The sequence below is a fragment of the Sphaerodactylus townsendi genome, linkage group LG05 (genome assembly GCF_021028975.2).
Source record: "Sphaerodactylus townsendi isolate TG3544 linkage group LG05, MPM_Stown_v2.3, whole genome shotgun sequence".
Taxonomy (NCBI): Eukaryota; Metazoa; Chordata; class Lepidosauria; order Squamata; family Sphaerodactylidae; genus Sphaerodactylus; species Sphaerodactylus townsendi.
In genome coordinates, this window is record NC_059429.1 from 132,808,936 (window position 1) to 132,826,170 (window position 17,235).

At 46.5% G+C, this 17,235-nt stretch overlaps 1 protein-coding gene across 1 annotated transcript in view; it reads right to left on the reverse strand.

The window, feature by feature from the left end:
• RTEL1 (regulator of telomere elongation helicase 1) overlaps positions 1–17,235 on the reverse strand; it is a 150,158-nt gene that overhangs the window by 86,296 nt on the left and 46,627 nt on the right. Inside the window, exons 14-16 of the mRNA XM_048497934.1 lie at positions 15,050–15,111; positions 4,423–4,494; positions 1,005–1,086 (exon numbers count right to left, since the gene is read on the reverse strand). Coding sequence (XP_048353891.1) covers positions 1,005–1,086; positions 4,423–4,494; positions 15,050–15,111 — 216 coding nt within the window. The remainder of the gene's footprint in view (positions 1–1,004; positions 1,087–4,422; positions 4,495–15,049; positions 15,112–17,235) is intronic.

Here is a 17,235-nt window from a genome sequence, read left to right on the forward strand (position 1 = left end):
AATGCTGCGACCCTTTAATACAGTTCCTCATGTTGTGGTGACCCCCAACCATAAAACTGGTATATATAAAATATAAAAAGACGGTTTTCCGATGATCTTAGGCAACCCCTGTGAAAGGGTCGTTCGACCCCCAAAGGGGTCCTGACCCCCAGGTTGAGAACCACTGTGTTAAAAGGTCTTACGTTTGCTTTAAGTTCTAACCTTAAACAAAATTTTTATAAAATGAGATATTGATGGTACCTGTCACTGGAGAAATTGGCACAAATGTCCAATCAGCATTGGAAATGTGAAAAAATAAGACATCCCCTGAAAATAAGCCCTAACGCATCTTTCGGAGAAAAAATTAATATAAGAAGACCCTGTCTTATTTTCAGGGAAACACGGTATTAACTTGAGCTCATTTTAGCTTTTGAGTGTAAATAAATATGTACTGTTTGTTCATTTTATTATTCCACTGCTTTTAATCCCATTAGAAGGAAACATTTATTCACGCAACGCGTGATCGGTGTTTGGAATATGCTGCCACAAGAGGGGGTGATGGCCTCTAGCCTGGATAGCTTTAAAAGAGGCTTGGACAGATTGATGGAGGAGAAGTCGATCTGCAGGCCATTGCTTTAGCCTCCTGCATGTGAGCTCCCAAAGGCACCTGGTGGGCCACTGCGAGTAGCAGAGAGCTGAACTAGATGGACTCTGGTCTGATCCAGCAAGGCTCTTTCTTATGTTCTTATGTTCATTATTGGGCCATTTATTTGAAATTACAACATCTAAATCTGAAACAACAGTAACTGTATTAATTACCTCCATTTTGCTAATGCGGGGGTATAATTTCAGGGAAATGGGCTGCCAGGGGATATACACAAGTGAAAAAAGGTTGGGAACTACTGTATTAGATGGCTTCCCTTTCAGGAGACAGCAGCCCAGGCAACTTAGAACCTCTGGTACGAGGACCGATAGTTGAAGGAGATGGTGATTAGCAGTTTTGCACGTAAACACAACAACGTCACCTTGCTTTTTAGTTGCAGATGAATTCCACAGGTCCGTCCTCTGCTTCTTTTTCTGACTGCTTGTGTCTGGGTGAATGTGCACCTGGACAAAGAAGCAACGATGATCCATATAATGCAGGAGGGCAGAATATGTACGTTAACAGCAGTGGTGGGATCCAAAAATTTTAGTAACAGGTTCCCTCGCCAGCCCCCCCACCCCCCAGCAAAGGGGGCAGAGGCGTACCTAGGCAAACCTGGTGAGACTGGTGAGATAAAAGGTATGAAAGGCTGAGAATCAATGAACTGCAGTACCTGAAAGGGATTAACCCAGTTCGGGGAGTTACATTATTAGTCGCAATTGCTATATGGAACCTTCACGTTCAAAGGCAGAATGCCTTTCGGGAGGCGAGGGATGGAGATGGAAAAGCAGACCCAATTAGTAACCCCCTCTCGGCACACACAAATAATTAGTAACCCACTCTCAGGAACTGGTGAGAACCTGCTGGATCCCACCTCTGGTTAACAGGCTTCGTGGTATTCTATGTATTTTTGTTGGAAACTGCCTCAGACAATTGTTTATTTACAGATTTTGAGTTATAAACCCTAAATAGTTATACAAAACGTTCACGCCTCATGTATCGACCCCACAAGAGATAATTCTCTATGACACACACAGTCCTCCGCGACAGAACAAAGAATATGATCAACAACAATAGCAGCAACCTTTACTAGGCATAAAAATAAACTCTAGTGTTTTGACAAACGTTTAAAAGTTTACACGACAAGATTGTAATCAGAACAAACAGAGGAACAGAACTAAGCATAAAACTAGTTACAAAACTCAAGATAAATTTTGATACTTTTCCCAACACCACGACATCTGAACTGTTTAACAAGAACCACACAATAAAACTTGCAGTTTTGTCTAGAGCCAGGGAGTGAGAGAAATTTCTAATATTCACAGTTTGGACAGTCAAGTATAATATGCTTAAGGGTGTCCACTTGGTTCTTACAATGTGGACAAACTCAGTCCTGGAGAGGGATGGATAAATAGCGACCCTTTGTCACAGCAGATGCTGGAGTATTACATCTAGCCTTTGTAGTAATCCACCTCTGTTGGGGTTCAGTTAACAACAGGGGTGTAGCTAGGGTAAATGGAGCCCAGGGCAAAATCTGAGTTCTGCGCCCCCCCCCCCCCCAATTTGGGCAGCATTCCTCCCCCACCACGACCAAACAACATTTTTTGCACCAGGTCATCTCAAAGTCACCATCGCATTATAGAACATGGCCCAACACACAAATCTGAACACACCCAGGGCTCCCTAGTTTAAACAACATTGAAAGTGATGCTATTTTTTGAAGACGGGGAATCCACCCTGAAACAGCATCACTGTTAATGTTGTTTAAACTACAGAGCCCAGATTCTCCTTTTAAATCCACCTTAAGGGGATACTCTGGGCTCCCTAGTTTAAACAACATTGAAAGTGATGCTGTTTCAGGGTAGATTCCCCACCCCAAACAGCATCATTTTCAATGTTGGTTATTGTGGGTTTTCTGGGCTGTGTGGCCGTGGTCTGGTGTATCTTGTTCCTAATGTTTCACCTGCATCTGTGGCTGGTATTTTCAGAGGTGTATCACAGAGAGAAGTCTATTATACACTGTGTCCAGCCTTCTCTTATAACAGACTTCTCTCTGTGATACACCTCTGAAGATGCCAGCCACAGATTCAGGCGAAACGTTAGGAACAAGATCTATCAGACCACGGCTACACAGCCTGTAAAACTCACAACTACCAGTTGAATCTGGTTTTTGAAAGCCTTCAACAATACTTTCAATGTTTTTTTAATCTAGGGAGCCCAGATTCTCCCTTTAAATCCACTCCAAAGGAGGTGGATTTAAAGAGAGAACCTGGGGAAAATTTGAGGGTGCCTGTCAGGGGAGCAATGTTTAAGCTAACAGTACCAAACTTTTAGGCTATCTTCAGAAGACTCTTCTGATTAAACCACCCAGGTTTAGTGAAGTTTGGTTCAGGAAGCCCAAAGTTATGGACCCTCAAAAGGGTAGCCCCATCTACCATTAGCTCCCATTGGAATGGGGGATGGAGCACCCCTTTTGGGGGTCCATAACTTTGGACCCCCTGAACCAACCTTCACCAAACCTGGGTGGTATCAGCAGGAGACTATCCTTATGGTACCACCAAGGTTTAGTGAAGTTTGATTCAGGGGATCCAAAGTTATGGACCCTCAAAATGGTAGCCCCATTTACTATTAGCTCCCATTGGAAACAATGGAGTATGGGGTCACCCATTTTGGGGGTCCATAGCTTTGGACCCCCTGAACCAAACTGCACCAAACTTGGCTGGTATCATCAGGAGAGTCACCTGACAATAGTCTGAAATTTTGGTGCTGCTAGCCTAAAAGCTGTGCCCCCTGCAGGCCAAAAATGGGAAAAACCCTGGAAAATAGAAAAAGCCACTAACGAACCTGCAATTTTTCCGCCCACCACGTGGCGCCCGGGGCGCTTGTCCCCAGATGTCCCCATGGTAGCTACGCCTCTGGTTAACAACCCAAGATATTTAGCTCATTGCACCTTTTGGCTTAAGATCAAGTGTAGTAATATTCACCCACATTTCCAGGAACTGTCTGTATTTGCTCTGTATACATTTTTTAAAATATAAACATGTATTTTAAACATTCTCTGAATAAAAATCAATCCGTTCTTATCAGTTTAATATGATCTACTACGTTTTAGAGCCACGATCAGGTTATCGAGAGAACTGCAAACAAGGTTAGACAACAAACAGTGCCTTCCTATGTTGAGCTACTCCAGTGCAAAACCACTGTTTTGAATTGAGTTAGACTGGAGTAACTCTGCATAGGATTGCATTGAAAGACAGAGAAGAAGGAGAAGGAGGAGGAGGAGGAAAAGGAAAAGGAGGAGAAGAAGAGGAGTAGTAGTTTGGATTTATATCCTCCCTTTCTCTCCTGTAGGAGACTCAAAGGGGCTTACAATATCCTTGCCCTTCCCCCCTCACAACAAACACCCTGTGAGGTAAGTGGGGCTGAGAGAGCTCCGAGAAGCTGTGACTAGCCCAAGGTCACCCAGCTGGCGTGTGTGGGAGTGCCCAGGCTAATCTGAATTCCCCAGATAAGCCTCCACAGCTCAGGCGGCAGAGCTGGGAATCAAACCCGGTTCCTCCAGATTAGATACACGAGCTCTTAACCTCCTACGCCACTGCTGCTCCTGGGTGTGTGAAGTGGCACACCTGTGACACTGCTAAAACGTTTCTGAGAACTGTGAACTAGCGCATACAACTCCCATTTAATTGCAACCTAAGCAACCTTTTCCTGATAGACCCACTCAAACGGCAACACAAGGATCTGTGAATTCTTACTTTTGAGCAAACGTACTTGATGTGCCTCAGACTGTCCAGACATACCTTATAATAAGTGGATACTGAGCAGCCCGGTGGCAAGCCGGAAGTTCCTTCTGAAGTGACGTTAAAGATCATCTAGGCAAGAGACAGAGGGGAGGAAACAGGAATGTAAATGGAACAGGAATCCACTGAGGCTCCCCCAATAAGCAATTCTGAAGCAAGAGGTATTTTTGGCAGTTGACCCATTTCTCTTTCGAGGCATTCAACATTGCAACTGAGCTAGAGGCATATCTGGGGAAAATACAGCCCGGTGCAAAATCTGAGATTTCCAGTCACTGCACTGTATATGGGCGGTCAGCCCCTTCCCCACCACAACCAAACAACTTTTTTTGCACCAGGTCTTGAAGTCAGTGTAAGGAGGGGTGCGGGGGGCAATTTTTCACCCCCCCATGTGTCTAAATTGCTGCAGCCCAGGGACTTTTGACCCCATATGTTCACCTGGGCGTACGCCCCTGAACTGAGCTGAAAGCATATTAAGGAAGAGATAGACCCCTGGGTGAGAACCGGGACAGTTATTCTACTACGATTTGATAATCCTATTTACTAATGGAATTCATCACAAATACTGTCTTGGAAACTAAACTGAAAGACAGTAACACCTGTTATACAGTTGTTCCATGTTGTGGGTATAATTTTAAAAAATGAAATGGGGGTGTGGTATTTGGACGGCAACTCCGTGGCACAATCCACTCAGCAACAAGTAAATGTGTCTGGGTTGGGAGTGAGGGGGCAGTGCTTTGGGAAAATTTCTAACTAACAATTATTTGTGACTTTCAAAGCCTATTCCCAGGAAGGGGCCGGTGCTTCAGGAGTTGGTTACTAAGTGGGCCAGAAAGTGATCTGCAGTCCATATCTACTGGGGCTAGCTAGGGCCGAAAAAGTCCTGGCCCTTGTGGAAGCCACCCTATATACTGGAGGACAAAAACTATTAGTGGCATTCACAGCTGATGGGTGCTTATTCCACCAGTTAGGGGCCAGGGCCGAAAAAGTCCTGGCCCTTGTGGAAGCCACCCTATATACTGGAGGACAAAAACTATTAGTGGCATTCACAGCTGATGGATGTGTGAGGGCCCCTAAGAGAAATGGCTTTAAAAGAGGATAGAATCATACAATCAAAGAGTTGGAAGAGACCACAAGGGCCGTCCAGTCCCAATTGTTGGCCCTCTGGAGAACTGGTTGGCCACTATGTGGGACATGATGCTGGACTAGATGGACCACTGGTCTTATCCACCAGAGTTCTTCTGAGGTTCTGATGGAGGCCTCAGCCTCTATGCACTGTTGTTGGCCCTCTAGAGGAACTGGTTGGCCACTATGTGGGACAAGATGCTGGGCTGGATGGACCACTGGTCTTATCCACCAGAGGTCTTCTGAAGTTCCTCTGAAGCCCTCAAACTGCCTTAGATACCACTGCTTACAAAGTTAATGGTGAACATATTAAGGGACCATATGTTCAATCAGACCATTGGTCTATCACGCTTATGACAGTCTATTCTGACCGACAACTGTATCCCAGAGTTTCAGGTAGAGGCCTTTCCTATACCTTGCTACCTAGCCTTTAAGTGCAGATGCTGAGGACTGACCTCCCTCCCTGCAAAACAGGTGCTCAACAAATGAGACACAGCCTCTCCATGAGAGGTGCTATGTTTAGTTTGGTGAAGAGAAGGTTAAGAGGTGACATGATAGCCATGTTTAGATATTTGAAGGGATGTCACGTTGGTGAGGGAGAAAGCTTGTTTTCTGCTGCTCCAGAGACCAGGACCAGGAGTTATGGGTTCAAGGTGAAGGAATGTGGTGGAGTCTCCTTCTTTGGAGGTTTTTTTAAGAGAGGCTGGATAGCCATCTGTCAGGAGTGCTTTAATTGTGTGTTTCTGCATTGCAGGGGGTTGGACTTGATGGCCCTTGGGGTATCTTCCAAGTCTATGATTCTATTAAAATTTTTTTTTTAAGTACACCGTTTGAAGGACCTTCAATTTATTCCAGATAAATATCGGAGGAGGAAACATTAGTTGGGGAGTGGGGGTGTCTAAAAAAGTACACCATGGCCAAACAGAATATTAAACAACATTCCCATTGTGTACAGCTGAATGACTGGTCTGTTATCCTACGCTAAATCAGTCAGACAAGTTACCAACAATAAGGGCTTGTGCCCATGGCATGCATCTGACAACATTACAAGAACTTGAGTATAAAAGAAGCTTTTATATTGCAAGTCTCATCGAACGGTTTCACTTCCAACTTGTCTAGACGATTAGTAATGTAGCAAGAGATAAAAGACCAAAAAATGTTTCCCTCTGTCCCGGCAGAACACAAAGCGAAGCCCTTTTGGCCGTTCTGATCCTCAACTGGAGATGCCGAGGATTGAACCCGGGTCTTCCACATGCCCAGCACATGCTGTTATTGAGCCACAGTTCCTCTTCTTGAGTTTCCTGCACAGCCGCCTTCATCACGCACTGCTCTGGTGATTCCTTTCCCCACAAACAACCCAGCCGCAGATGGTGACAACCCCCCATCCCGCAATCCACCCACGGGAGGCCAGTGATCGTAATGGTCAGGCCGGCTGGCTAGATGGGAACGCCTGGTGGAAAAGCTGGGTCTCGCAGGCCCTGCAGAACTTAAATCCTGCAGAGCCCTGATCTCACGAGGGGGCTTATTCCACCAGGTAGGGGCCAGGGCCGAAAAAGTCCTGGCCCTTGTGGAAGCCGGCAACACAGAAAGAACACATGTAACGACTAAGCAAGCAACAAGAGCCACGTTACGCACGAGGCAGAGGCTGTTTGGTTTCAACTCAATTTAACGTAATAGTACAGCGATGGCAAACCTTTTCGAGACCGAGTGCCCAAATTACAACCCAAAACCCACTTATTTATCGCAAACACGGCAATTTAACCTGCATACTGACGTTTTAGTCCTGTGTGCACCTGCTGCTGTGCCCTGTGCTGCTCCAGTGCCCCCACCCCACCCCACCCCTCTGCCTCCGCCCCACCCGCTCGAGCAGGGGCCAGCCTGCTCCAGCCTCCAGCAAGTCCCGCGTGCACCACTCTGCGCCTCTCTAGCATCTTCGCCTCCTCGCCCCCCACCCCCGGGCATCAGCCACCCAGAGCACAGGCACCAGGCCCGCCAGCCGAGTGCTCCCTGCTCGCCGCGGGGCATTGTGCCCAGCGGCCCAGGACAGCCTAGATGTGTGCGAGGGGGGGGGGGTGATGAACTCTGTGCGCGCGTGCCCACAAAGAGGGCTCTGAGTGCCACCTCTGGCACTCGTGCCATAGGTTCGCCACCACTGTAATAGTATATCATTCAAACAGTCTAATGCTGTATCTTATCAGTGTTAAACATTTTGTAATCAGAATAATCCAAAAACTGTATGCAAAACATACAGGAATTGCTTTCATTCACAAATATTTTCTATTATAGATCAATCATATAGATAGCTTTCCAATCAAAATTCAACTACTATATGCAGTGCAGTCACAAATTAGTTTCATTCATAATCATGGTCATTCATGATAATATTATCATGTATACAGTTTTTGGATTATTCTGATAAGATTACAAAATGTTTAACACTGATAAGATACAGCATTAGACTGTCTGAATGATATACTATTACATTATAATGAGTTGAAACCAAACAGCCACTGCCTCGTGTGTAACGCGGTTCTTGTTGCTTCCTTGTGGAAGCTAGCCGGACATCCTTCAGGCCAGGGATCTTCAGTAAGTTTCCCTCCAATGAGTGGAAGGATCTAAGGGATCCACCCAGACACCTCCCAGAGGTTGTCCAGCCATCCTCCAAAGGCTGTCCTGACACCCTGAGGCGGATTCTTACCCTGTAAAGATCCTACCCGCCCCCCACCCCCGGAAACGTTCCTCCAGCACCATTGACACCTCTCAATTTTTGTTCCTGTAACCATGCGTGCAACAACCCCCAGAATCAGATGCTGGCCGTTTGGCTCTGATCCGTGGATCTCCTCTTCAATATCAGGTTGTATTACCCATATACCCCCAGATCCTATTTCTAGTAATCAATCAATCAATCAATCAATCAATCAATCAATCAATCAATCAATCAATCAATCAATCAATCAATCTATCTATCTATCTATCTATCTATCTATCTATCTATCTATCTATCTATCTATCTATCTATCTATCTATCTATCTATCTATCTATCTATCTGGCTTTATAGACCACCCAACCCCCGAAGGGCTCTGGGCGGTGTACAATGAGACATAAAACAAATGCAATACAAGATCTCATAATACAATATAGCAATAAAACATTAAAATTCATTAAAATACATTATAGCAGCAATTCCAAAAATTACAGATGAAAATACATGCACAGATGCATGTATCCATATCTTAGGAACTCTGTGAGTGCATGTTTGCTGAACAAAGGCTGTTTCTGCACGGTGGCGGAAGGGGTCATCTACGCCGACCCGACCCCTCTGGGACCGTTTGCATGAACGGTCCCAGAATCTCCTGGGACGACGGCGCAGAGCTGCGCCATCGTCAGGCCGACTTACCTGTAAAATGCTCCTTCGGCACATCGCCGGTGCTGTGGGGACACGCTGCTCCTGCTCTGCCGACCGCCTTCCAGAGTCACAGTGGGCAGAGGGGCGTTTGTCCCTGTAGGCCTCAGCGACGCGCCGGAGGGCCGCAGGACAGGTAGGTCGCCCAGACATGGGGAGAGGGAAGGCGCCGTGGGGCCGCTGCCGTTCATACGGCAGCGGCTCCAAGCTGCCTCCAAGCCGCCGTTCTCCAAAAACCTCGCTGGGGAAGCGAGGTTGGAAAACGGGGCTTCACGCCACTCGGGCAGCGCGGCTGCGAAGCAGCTGCGCCCCCTGTGCGAACGGCTCCCTGGGGACGGCGTTTTTGCCGTCCCCAGGGCGCCGTATTCCGCCCATGCGGAAAGGGCCTGAATCAGATGCTTGTGGACCCCTTATCCTTACAATAAAGACTGTCAAATTTGCATCAGGTTCCTTTCTGTGGATTTTTCTTATGAGAGCTGATCTTCGCATACACCAATACTAAAGGTCCCTTGGGCAACCTCTTGCAACATTAACAAGCAGTCTGCTCTAAAGCTAATTTCCCCACATGGTTGAGAGACCGTGTCTCCACCCTGGGTAACACAAGGGTCACGCGCTGATGTTTTCAAGCCCCCTTGCAAAGGAACAGACTGTAACCGCCAGCATTCTTCTTGTGATACTGTTGAGGCCACTTTCCGTCACAATAAAAATCCCCAAAGCCCAAAATCCCAAAAAAGACTTTAGAGGCGAGATAAGATGTAAATAAGGGGGAAAGATGGGAAAGGTTTTATCCTGCTGCAGAACAGAATACAAATAATCTTCTGCTAGATTCTGGAGGTTGGGAGGAAATTACAGAAGCGAGATGCAGGCATTGATAGAAGTTCACGGGTCGTAAGGGGTGCATCACTGAGACCTCATTGATAACATCACTTTTGTCCGGAAAACCATAAACTGTACACTCTGTGTTGTTATTCTCCTGCTATCAAAACACTCCGTCAGAGTTATGGCCCAAGACCAAAAGAATATCCGTCACTCAGTTTCCACTGATGCTCTATCAACCCTGTTATGTTATGAGTTGCGTTCTCCCATTTGTGCAATCTACATTTCAGAATGGGCTTAGTTGTGAAATGTAAAACCACAAAAGGGGTCTCTCTGACGTTTCAATCATCAGAGTAGAACAGGATATATTCTTGCACAGTTAAATAACTGATTCATCACTGGTACAAATAAACACCTTAGTGGCCTTTCTAAAAAGGTTACACAGTTTTAAATCAAACTACCGTATGTTTATAAAAGAAAAGAACATTCTGCGTTGTATATTTTAAAGCAGCGTTAACACAGAAAACTGTCAGCTTTCTATAGTGAGGGTAAAGGTTATATCACAGGAAAATAACGCTTTAATCTTTCTAGTACTATTCCAAACTAAATTCTAGTTTTGGGCCCTACAGTTGTGGCGTTAGGTGTCAGAATTATAAAACACTTTGTGCAGAGATCTGTACTGTTCTACAAGGCCCCATATATAACACTGTCCCAATAAGCAGCACAAATTTGTAAACGCAATTCTTATCCATGCCTGTGAAGTGAATCACAGACTGGAGAGCCAGCTCCTCCTAGCGGTATGTTAGACAAACTACATAAAGATCTCAAAAAGGTATACAAGAAATATGTGCACCAATGGTTTCTAACGGGACCTGTCCCACAACGTTGCAAAAAGTCGTGGAAGTTTGCATTTTACTTCTGTCCTTTCCCCAGAAAGTACTACTATAAAGATGAACTATGGACTCAAGCACAAGAGATGAACCCAACCCTTGCATGAATGCAATCTTAATTTGTCTGAGGTACATGGAGGAGGAGGAAGAGGAGGAGGAGGAAGAAGAAGAGGAGGAGGAGGAGTTTGGATTTCTACTGCACCTTTCCTGTAAGGAGTCTCAAAGAGGCTTACAAACTCCTTCCCCTTCCCACAAAAGACACCTTGTGAGGAAGGTGAGGCTAAGAGAGTTCTGAGAGAACTGTGACTGGCCCAATGTCACTCAGCAGCCTTCATGTGGAAGAGTGGGGAAATAAACCTGGTTCACCAGATTAGAGTCCACTGCTCATGGGGCGGAGTGGGGAATCAAACCTGGTTCTGCAGATCTCTTAACCACTACACCACGCTGGAGGGGAGGGACTGCATAATTCTTCAACATCCATTTAGAAGAAGAAGAAGAAGAAGAAGAAGAAGAAGAAGAAGAAGAAGAAGAAGAAGAAGAAGAAGAAGAAGAGGAGGAGGAGGAGGAGGAGGAGGAGGAGGAGGAGGAAGAGGAGGAGGAGGAGTTTGGATTTATATCCCCCCTTTCTCTCCTGCAGGAGACTCAAAGGGGCTGACAATCTCCTTGCCCTTCCCCCCTCACAACAAACACCCTGTGAGGTAGGTGGGGCTGAGAGAGCTCCGAGAAGCTGTGACTAGCCCAAGGTCACCCAGCTGGCGTGTGTGGGAGTGTACAGGCTAATCTGAATTCCCCAGATAAGCCTCCACAACTCAAGCGGCAGAGCAGGGAATCAAACCCGGTTCCTCCAGATAGACTGCATCTGCTCTTAGCCACTATGCCACTGTATTGTTTGAATGTAGCTAGGTCTCTCCTCCGTGAAACTAATCCTCTTTTAAACCTATCTACACCAGTGGCCATCACTACACCTTCTTGCAACGAATGCCACATTTTAAATCACTTGGTGAATAAAGAAGTATTTCCTTTTGTTTGTTCCGAATCTACAGCCCGTCAGCTTCACTGGATGCCCTCAAGTTCTACAATTTTTGGGAGAGGGAGATTTCTTACTCTCTTTTTAAAAAATAGTTGCTGATTTTGAAGGGTTCCCTCTCCCCTTTTCCTGTTTTTTTTTCCTTTAAGAAATAAGTTTTTTAACAATGTAAAAATAGGTGCCGCAGTGTGGCACCAGATGAACATTTTGCTTCCTCTTCTTGCACAGCGGTTCTACACACACTCAGCCTTTGGGGCTTTTTTAGTAACACAAAAAGTTTTCATCCCAACTTTTATGAACGTACAGCTGCTGTTAGGCTGCCACCTGCTGGCTGTTCCCTGAACTAGAACAACAATATAAGAACATAAGAACAAGCCAGCTGGATCAGACCAAAGTCCATCTAGTCCAGCTCTCTGCTACTCGCAGTGGCCCACCAGGTGCCTTTGGGAGCTCACATGTAGGATGTGAACGCAATGGCCTTCTGCGGCTGTTGCTCCCGATCACCTGGTCTGCTAAGGCATTTGCAATCTCAGATCAAGGAGGATCAAGATTGGTAGCCATAAATCGACTTCTCCTCCATCAATCTGTCCAAGCCCCTTTTAAAGCTATCCAGGTGAGTAGCCATCACCACCTCCTGTGGCAGCATATTCCAAACACCAATCACACGTTGCGTGAAGAAGTGTTTCCTTTTATTAGTCCTAATTCTTCCCCCCAGCATTTTCAATGAGTGCCCCCTGGTTCTAGTATTGTGAGAAAGAGAGAAAAATTTCTCTCTGTCAACATTTTCTACCCCATGCATAATTTTGTAGACTTCAATCATATCCCCCCTCAGACGCCTTCCAAATCTAGCAAGAGTCCCAAACGCTGCAGCCTTCTCCTCATAGGGAAGCAGTGATCCAGTCCCTCAATCATCCTTTGTTGCCCTTCTCTCTGCACTTTTTCTATCTCCTCAAATATCCTTTTTTGAGATGCGGCAACCAGAACTGGACACAGTACTCCAAGTGCGGTCGCACCACTGCTTTATATAAGGGCATGACAATCTTTGCAGTTTTATTATCAATTCCTTTTCTAATAATCCCCAGCATAGAGTTTGCATTTTTTACAGCTGCCATGCATTGAATTGACATTCCCATGGAACTATCAACTAAGACGCCTAAATCCCTTTCCTGGTCTGTGACTGATAGCACTGACCCCTGTAGCGTGTATGTGAAGTTTGGATTTTTTGCCCCTATGTGCATCACTTTACATTTTGCTACATTGAACTGCATTTGCCATTTCTGGGCCCACTCACCTAATTTATCAAGGTCCGCTTGGAGCTCTTCGCAATCCTTTGTGGTTCTCACCACCCTACATAATTTGGTATCATCTGCTTTAATATCTTCTTTAACGTATCGTCGAAGGCTTTCGCGGCAGGAATCACTGGGGTGCTGTGTGGTTTCCGAGCTGTCTGGCCGTGTTCTAGCAGCATTTTCTCCTGACGTTTCGCCCGCATCTGTGGCTGGCATCTTCTGACGTTTCACCCGCATCTGTGGCTGGCATCTGTGGCTGGCATCTTCGCCTGCATCTGTGGCTGGCATCTGTGGCTGGCATCTTCGCCTGCATCTGTGGCTGGCATCTGTGGCTGGCATCTTCGCCTGCATCTGTGGCTGGCATCTTCTAGAACACAGCCATACAGCCCGGAAACAACACAACACCCCAATATCTTCTCAGCTGTGCTACGACCTCATGCGCCCCACTCCACTTTGGTATTATGCCAAAACCAGGACATATTGCTAAATATCTGTACCATCTAACTGACCCCAGACAAAGGTGGGCATTGACAAGGGCCAGATGTAATACTTTTCCATCAGCTCTGCAACAGGAACATTTCTGTAATATACCCCTGCCGGATAGAGTCTGCACAAATTGCTTGAGCTCTGTTGAAACTCTTGAACACGTCTTGTTTATTTGCCCAAAATACTCTCTGCTTAGAGATGGCTGTTCTTTTCCTGTCTAAGACGAACGGTTCTCAAAGCCGATCTATTAAAGAGGACCTGACCTGGGGCGTACAGACTGCCGCGGTGGTTAAGAAGGCCCAGCAAAGACTGTACTATCTGAGACTTTTAAGAATACAACAACTGGATGGAAAACTCCTGGTGTCCTTTTACCGCTGTGCTATAGAGAGCGTCTTCACCTACTGCATCTGTGTATGGTTCTCCAGCTGCACAGTGGCAGATAGGAAGGCGCTCCAAAGGGTGATCACTACTGCACAGAGGATCATCGGCTGCCCTCTCCCCTCCTTGGAAGAACTCTACAATTCCCGAAGCCTCAAGAAAGCCCAAAATATTCTGACAGACCCGTCTCATCCAGCACACTCTCTTTTTGAACTGTTACCATCTGGCAGGCGATACAGGTCTATCAAAACTAGGACAAAGGGGCTTAGAGACAGCTTCTACTCTAGAGCTGTGGCGATGCTAAACTCCGCGGCTTCGTGTTGATGTGTCTGGGGCTGTGTAGGGATGGGTGGAGGAAGGGGAAAGTGAGGATGGGGTATGAGTCTGAAATTGTGTGCATCGAGGAATGCTGCTGTGAATTTCGTTGTGCGTGCACAATGACAATAAAATGCTCGTGCTTATGCTTATCATGCGACTTTGGAACAGTGACGATCCTTACATTCTGGAGAAGGCTGCCCAGAACTTATTACAGGCCCTGGCCTTATGAGATCATTCTATGTTTTTACTGTGTGAGTAACTTATGCCTGATAAAGGTTAAGAACATAAGAAAAGAGCCTGGTGGATCAAACCAGAGTCCATCTAGTCCAGAACTCTGTTACTTGCAGGGGCCCACCAGGTGCCTCTGGGAGCTCACAGGCAGGATGTGAAAGCAATGGCCTTCTGCTGCTGCTCCTGAGCACCTGGTCTGCTAAGGCCTTTGTAATCTCAGATCAAGGAGGGCCAAGGTTTTGTTTGTTGTCCCCTGAGCTAGGGAAGCCCACTTGGCATCAGTCGCAAACCAGGCTTTCACCATTGCAGCCCCCACACTGTGGAATGGTCTCCCTGAAGAAGAGAGGAGAACTTCAGGGGTGCACCAAAGCTTCCTGGTTTGCCAGGGCTCTTAAGGGAGCAGGCACAGTGCACATCTTTTAAGGAGGGTATTCAGGGGGGTTATTTTAGTTTAAATCTCTATTGGAAGATGCCTTGAGTCGAAAGGACATTGAGGGAGTGTCCTTAATCATCACTTTGCCCCTCGTTCACATGAATCATGGGGATCACTCACTACTCCAAGGTGGAACTGCTGTGGATTTTAACACAACGATCATAATCTTCTCTCGACAGCGCCCCTCCCCACCCCAGTCTTTGTCATGTATACATGAGGAAACAGAGATTTACCTGAATTATGTCTGCAAATTTATGTAATCCAGCAGTGTTGGTAAATATCCCAGGACCTGGGGCTGGGAGGAAGAAACAGAACATTTTTACGTACATCAGTGTGGTAGAAAGTGCCATCAAACTTCATCCAAATTAGACTACCCCATAGGGTTCTCCAGGCAAGAGAAGTTCAGAGGTGTTGAAGGCTTTCACAGCCGGAATCACTAGTGTTCTGGGTTTTCCGGGCTGTATGGCCATGTTCCAGTTGCATTTTCTCCTGACGTTTTGCTTGCATCTGTGGCTGAATCGGAATATGCCAGCCACAGATGCAGGCGAAACATCAGGAGAAAATGCTACTGAAACATGGCCATACAGCCCGGAAAACCCACAACACTCTAGTTCAGATGTGGTTTACCACTACCTGCCTCTGCGTCATGACCCTGGACTTCCTTGACGGTCTCCCATCCAAGTATTCACCAGAGCCAGCACTGCTTAGCTTCTGAGATCTTCTCGGACTGGCATACCTGAGGGACGGCCTCTCCCCATATTGCCCCGGTAGGCCCCTCCGCTCCTTGGAGGAGGACCTACTCGTGATCCCTGGCCCAAAAATGATCAGGCTGGCCTCGAAGAGGGGCAGGGCCTTTTCAGCCCTGGCTCCTATCTGGTGGAACAGGCTCCCTAGGGAGATCAGGGCCCTGCGGGACTTACAGAGTTTCCGCAGGGCCTGCAAGACGGACCTGCTCCACCAGGCGTTTGGTCAGCCTGATTAAAAATACATCTACCATGTCATCTGGCCTCCCGTGGGCACAAGGGGGGGGGGGGGGGGGGGGAGCCAGATGCCGTCCACATTTTAAAATGGGTTCTGTTTTTATGTAATTAATATTTAAATTATGTTTTACTGTATGTTTTAATCTTGTTGTAAACCGCCCTGAGCCCTCAGGGGGAGGGCGGTATATAAAACTAATAAATGAAATGAAATAATAAATGAAAAGGGGCTAACCTGGGTCATCCAGGTCAGATCACATACATAAATACCTCTCTACGCATTTACAAGTTAGTGGTCTAACAGAGAATGTGCATCTTCACATGTCGAGTGTTGCTGATTTCATTCTCCATCCCGTATGAAAATTCCCACTGAGACAGGCATTTTAAAAATATGTAAACCCAGAGTATGATTGTTGCTCCAACAAAGGGCAGATTTAAAGCTGAACTGCATAATCTGCCCTTTGTTGGAGCAACAATCATACTCTGGGTTTACATATTTTTAAAATTTATTTATTTATTTATTTATTTATTTATTTATTTATTTATTTATTTATTTATTTATTTGACTTAATATACTGCCCCATCCTGAAGGGGCTCTGGGCGGCGTACAACATAAAACATCATACATAAAAACATCATAATATATTAGCTAGAGGAGCGAATCAAAATTATAATTAACATCTACGCTCCATCACTATAAAATCCCATTTAAAACAGCAGTTATTTCTGAGTACAGGCATCCCACGAAACCCTGACTTAAAACCTAAACCCTCCCAGAGAAGGGGGGGGCAGTGGGTCCCGGTGATGTTAAGGCCCCCCTATATAGCAGAAAGGGATAAAGGGAGGGGCATCCCTCGAAGCTGCTGAGGTCCCTTCCAAAGGCCCGGGCGGAACAATCCTCGCGCTCTTACAGGCCCCGCATGGAAAGTCACCGATGAGATCCCGCAGGGCCCGGACAGCTGGAGGGAGAGCGTTCCACCAGGCCGGGGCCAGAGCCGTCAAGGCCCTGGCCCAAGTGGATGACAGCCGCATCATGGAGGGGCCAGGGACCTCCAGTAGATTGGCCTCTGCTGATTAGCAAGTTCAGCTTAAGCTGCAAATGGGGGCTGCCTTTTTGCCTGCCCCCCCCTTCCCCAAAATTTGGACAACCTTCCCTGCAAAAAGAAAACTAGAATGTTAGGGGCTCTGCTGCCTTCTCCCTGACATGGTGCTTTGCGGCCTATGAAGACTGCCCACCCACTCAATCCCTGCCACTAAAACGGTAGCCTAGAAAACGCACCAGTTAGGTATGACAGATGTCTCAACAAGCCCCTCACGGAAGAAAAAAAAAGACACAGGCTCAAATTAGACATAGAATCATAGAGTTGGAAGAGACCCCCAAGGGCCATCCAGTCCAACCCCCTGCCATGCAGGAACACACTGTCAAAGCACTCCTGACAGCT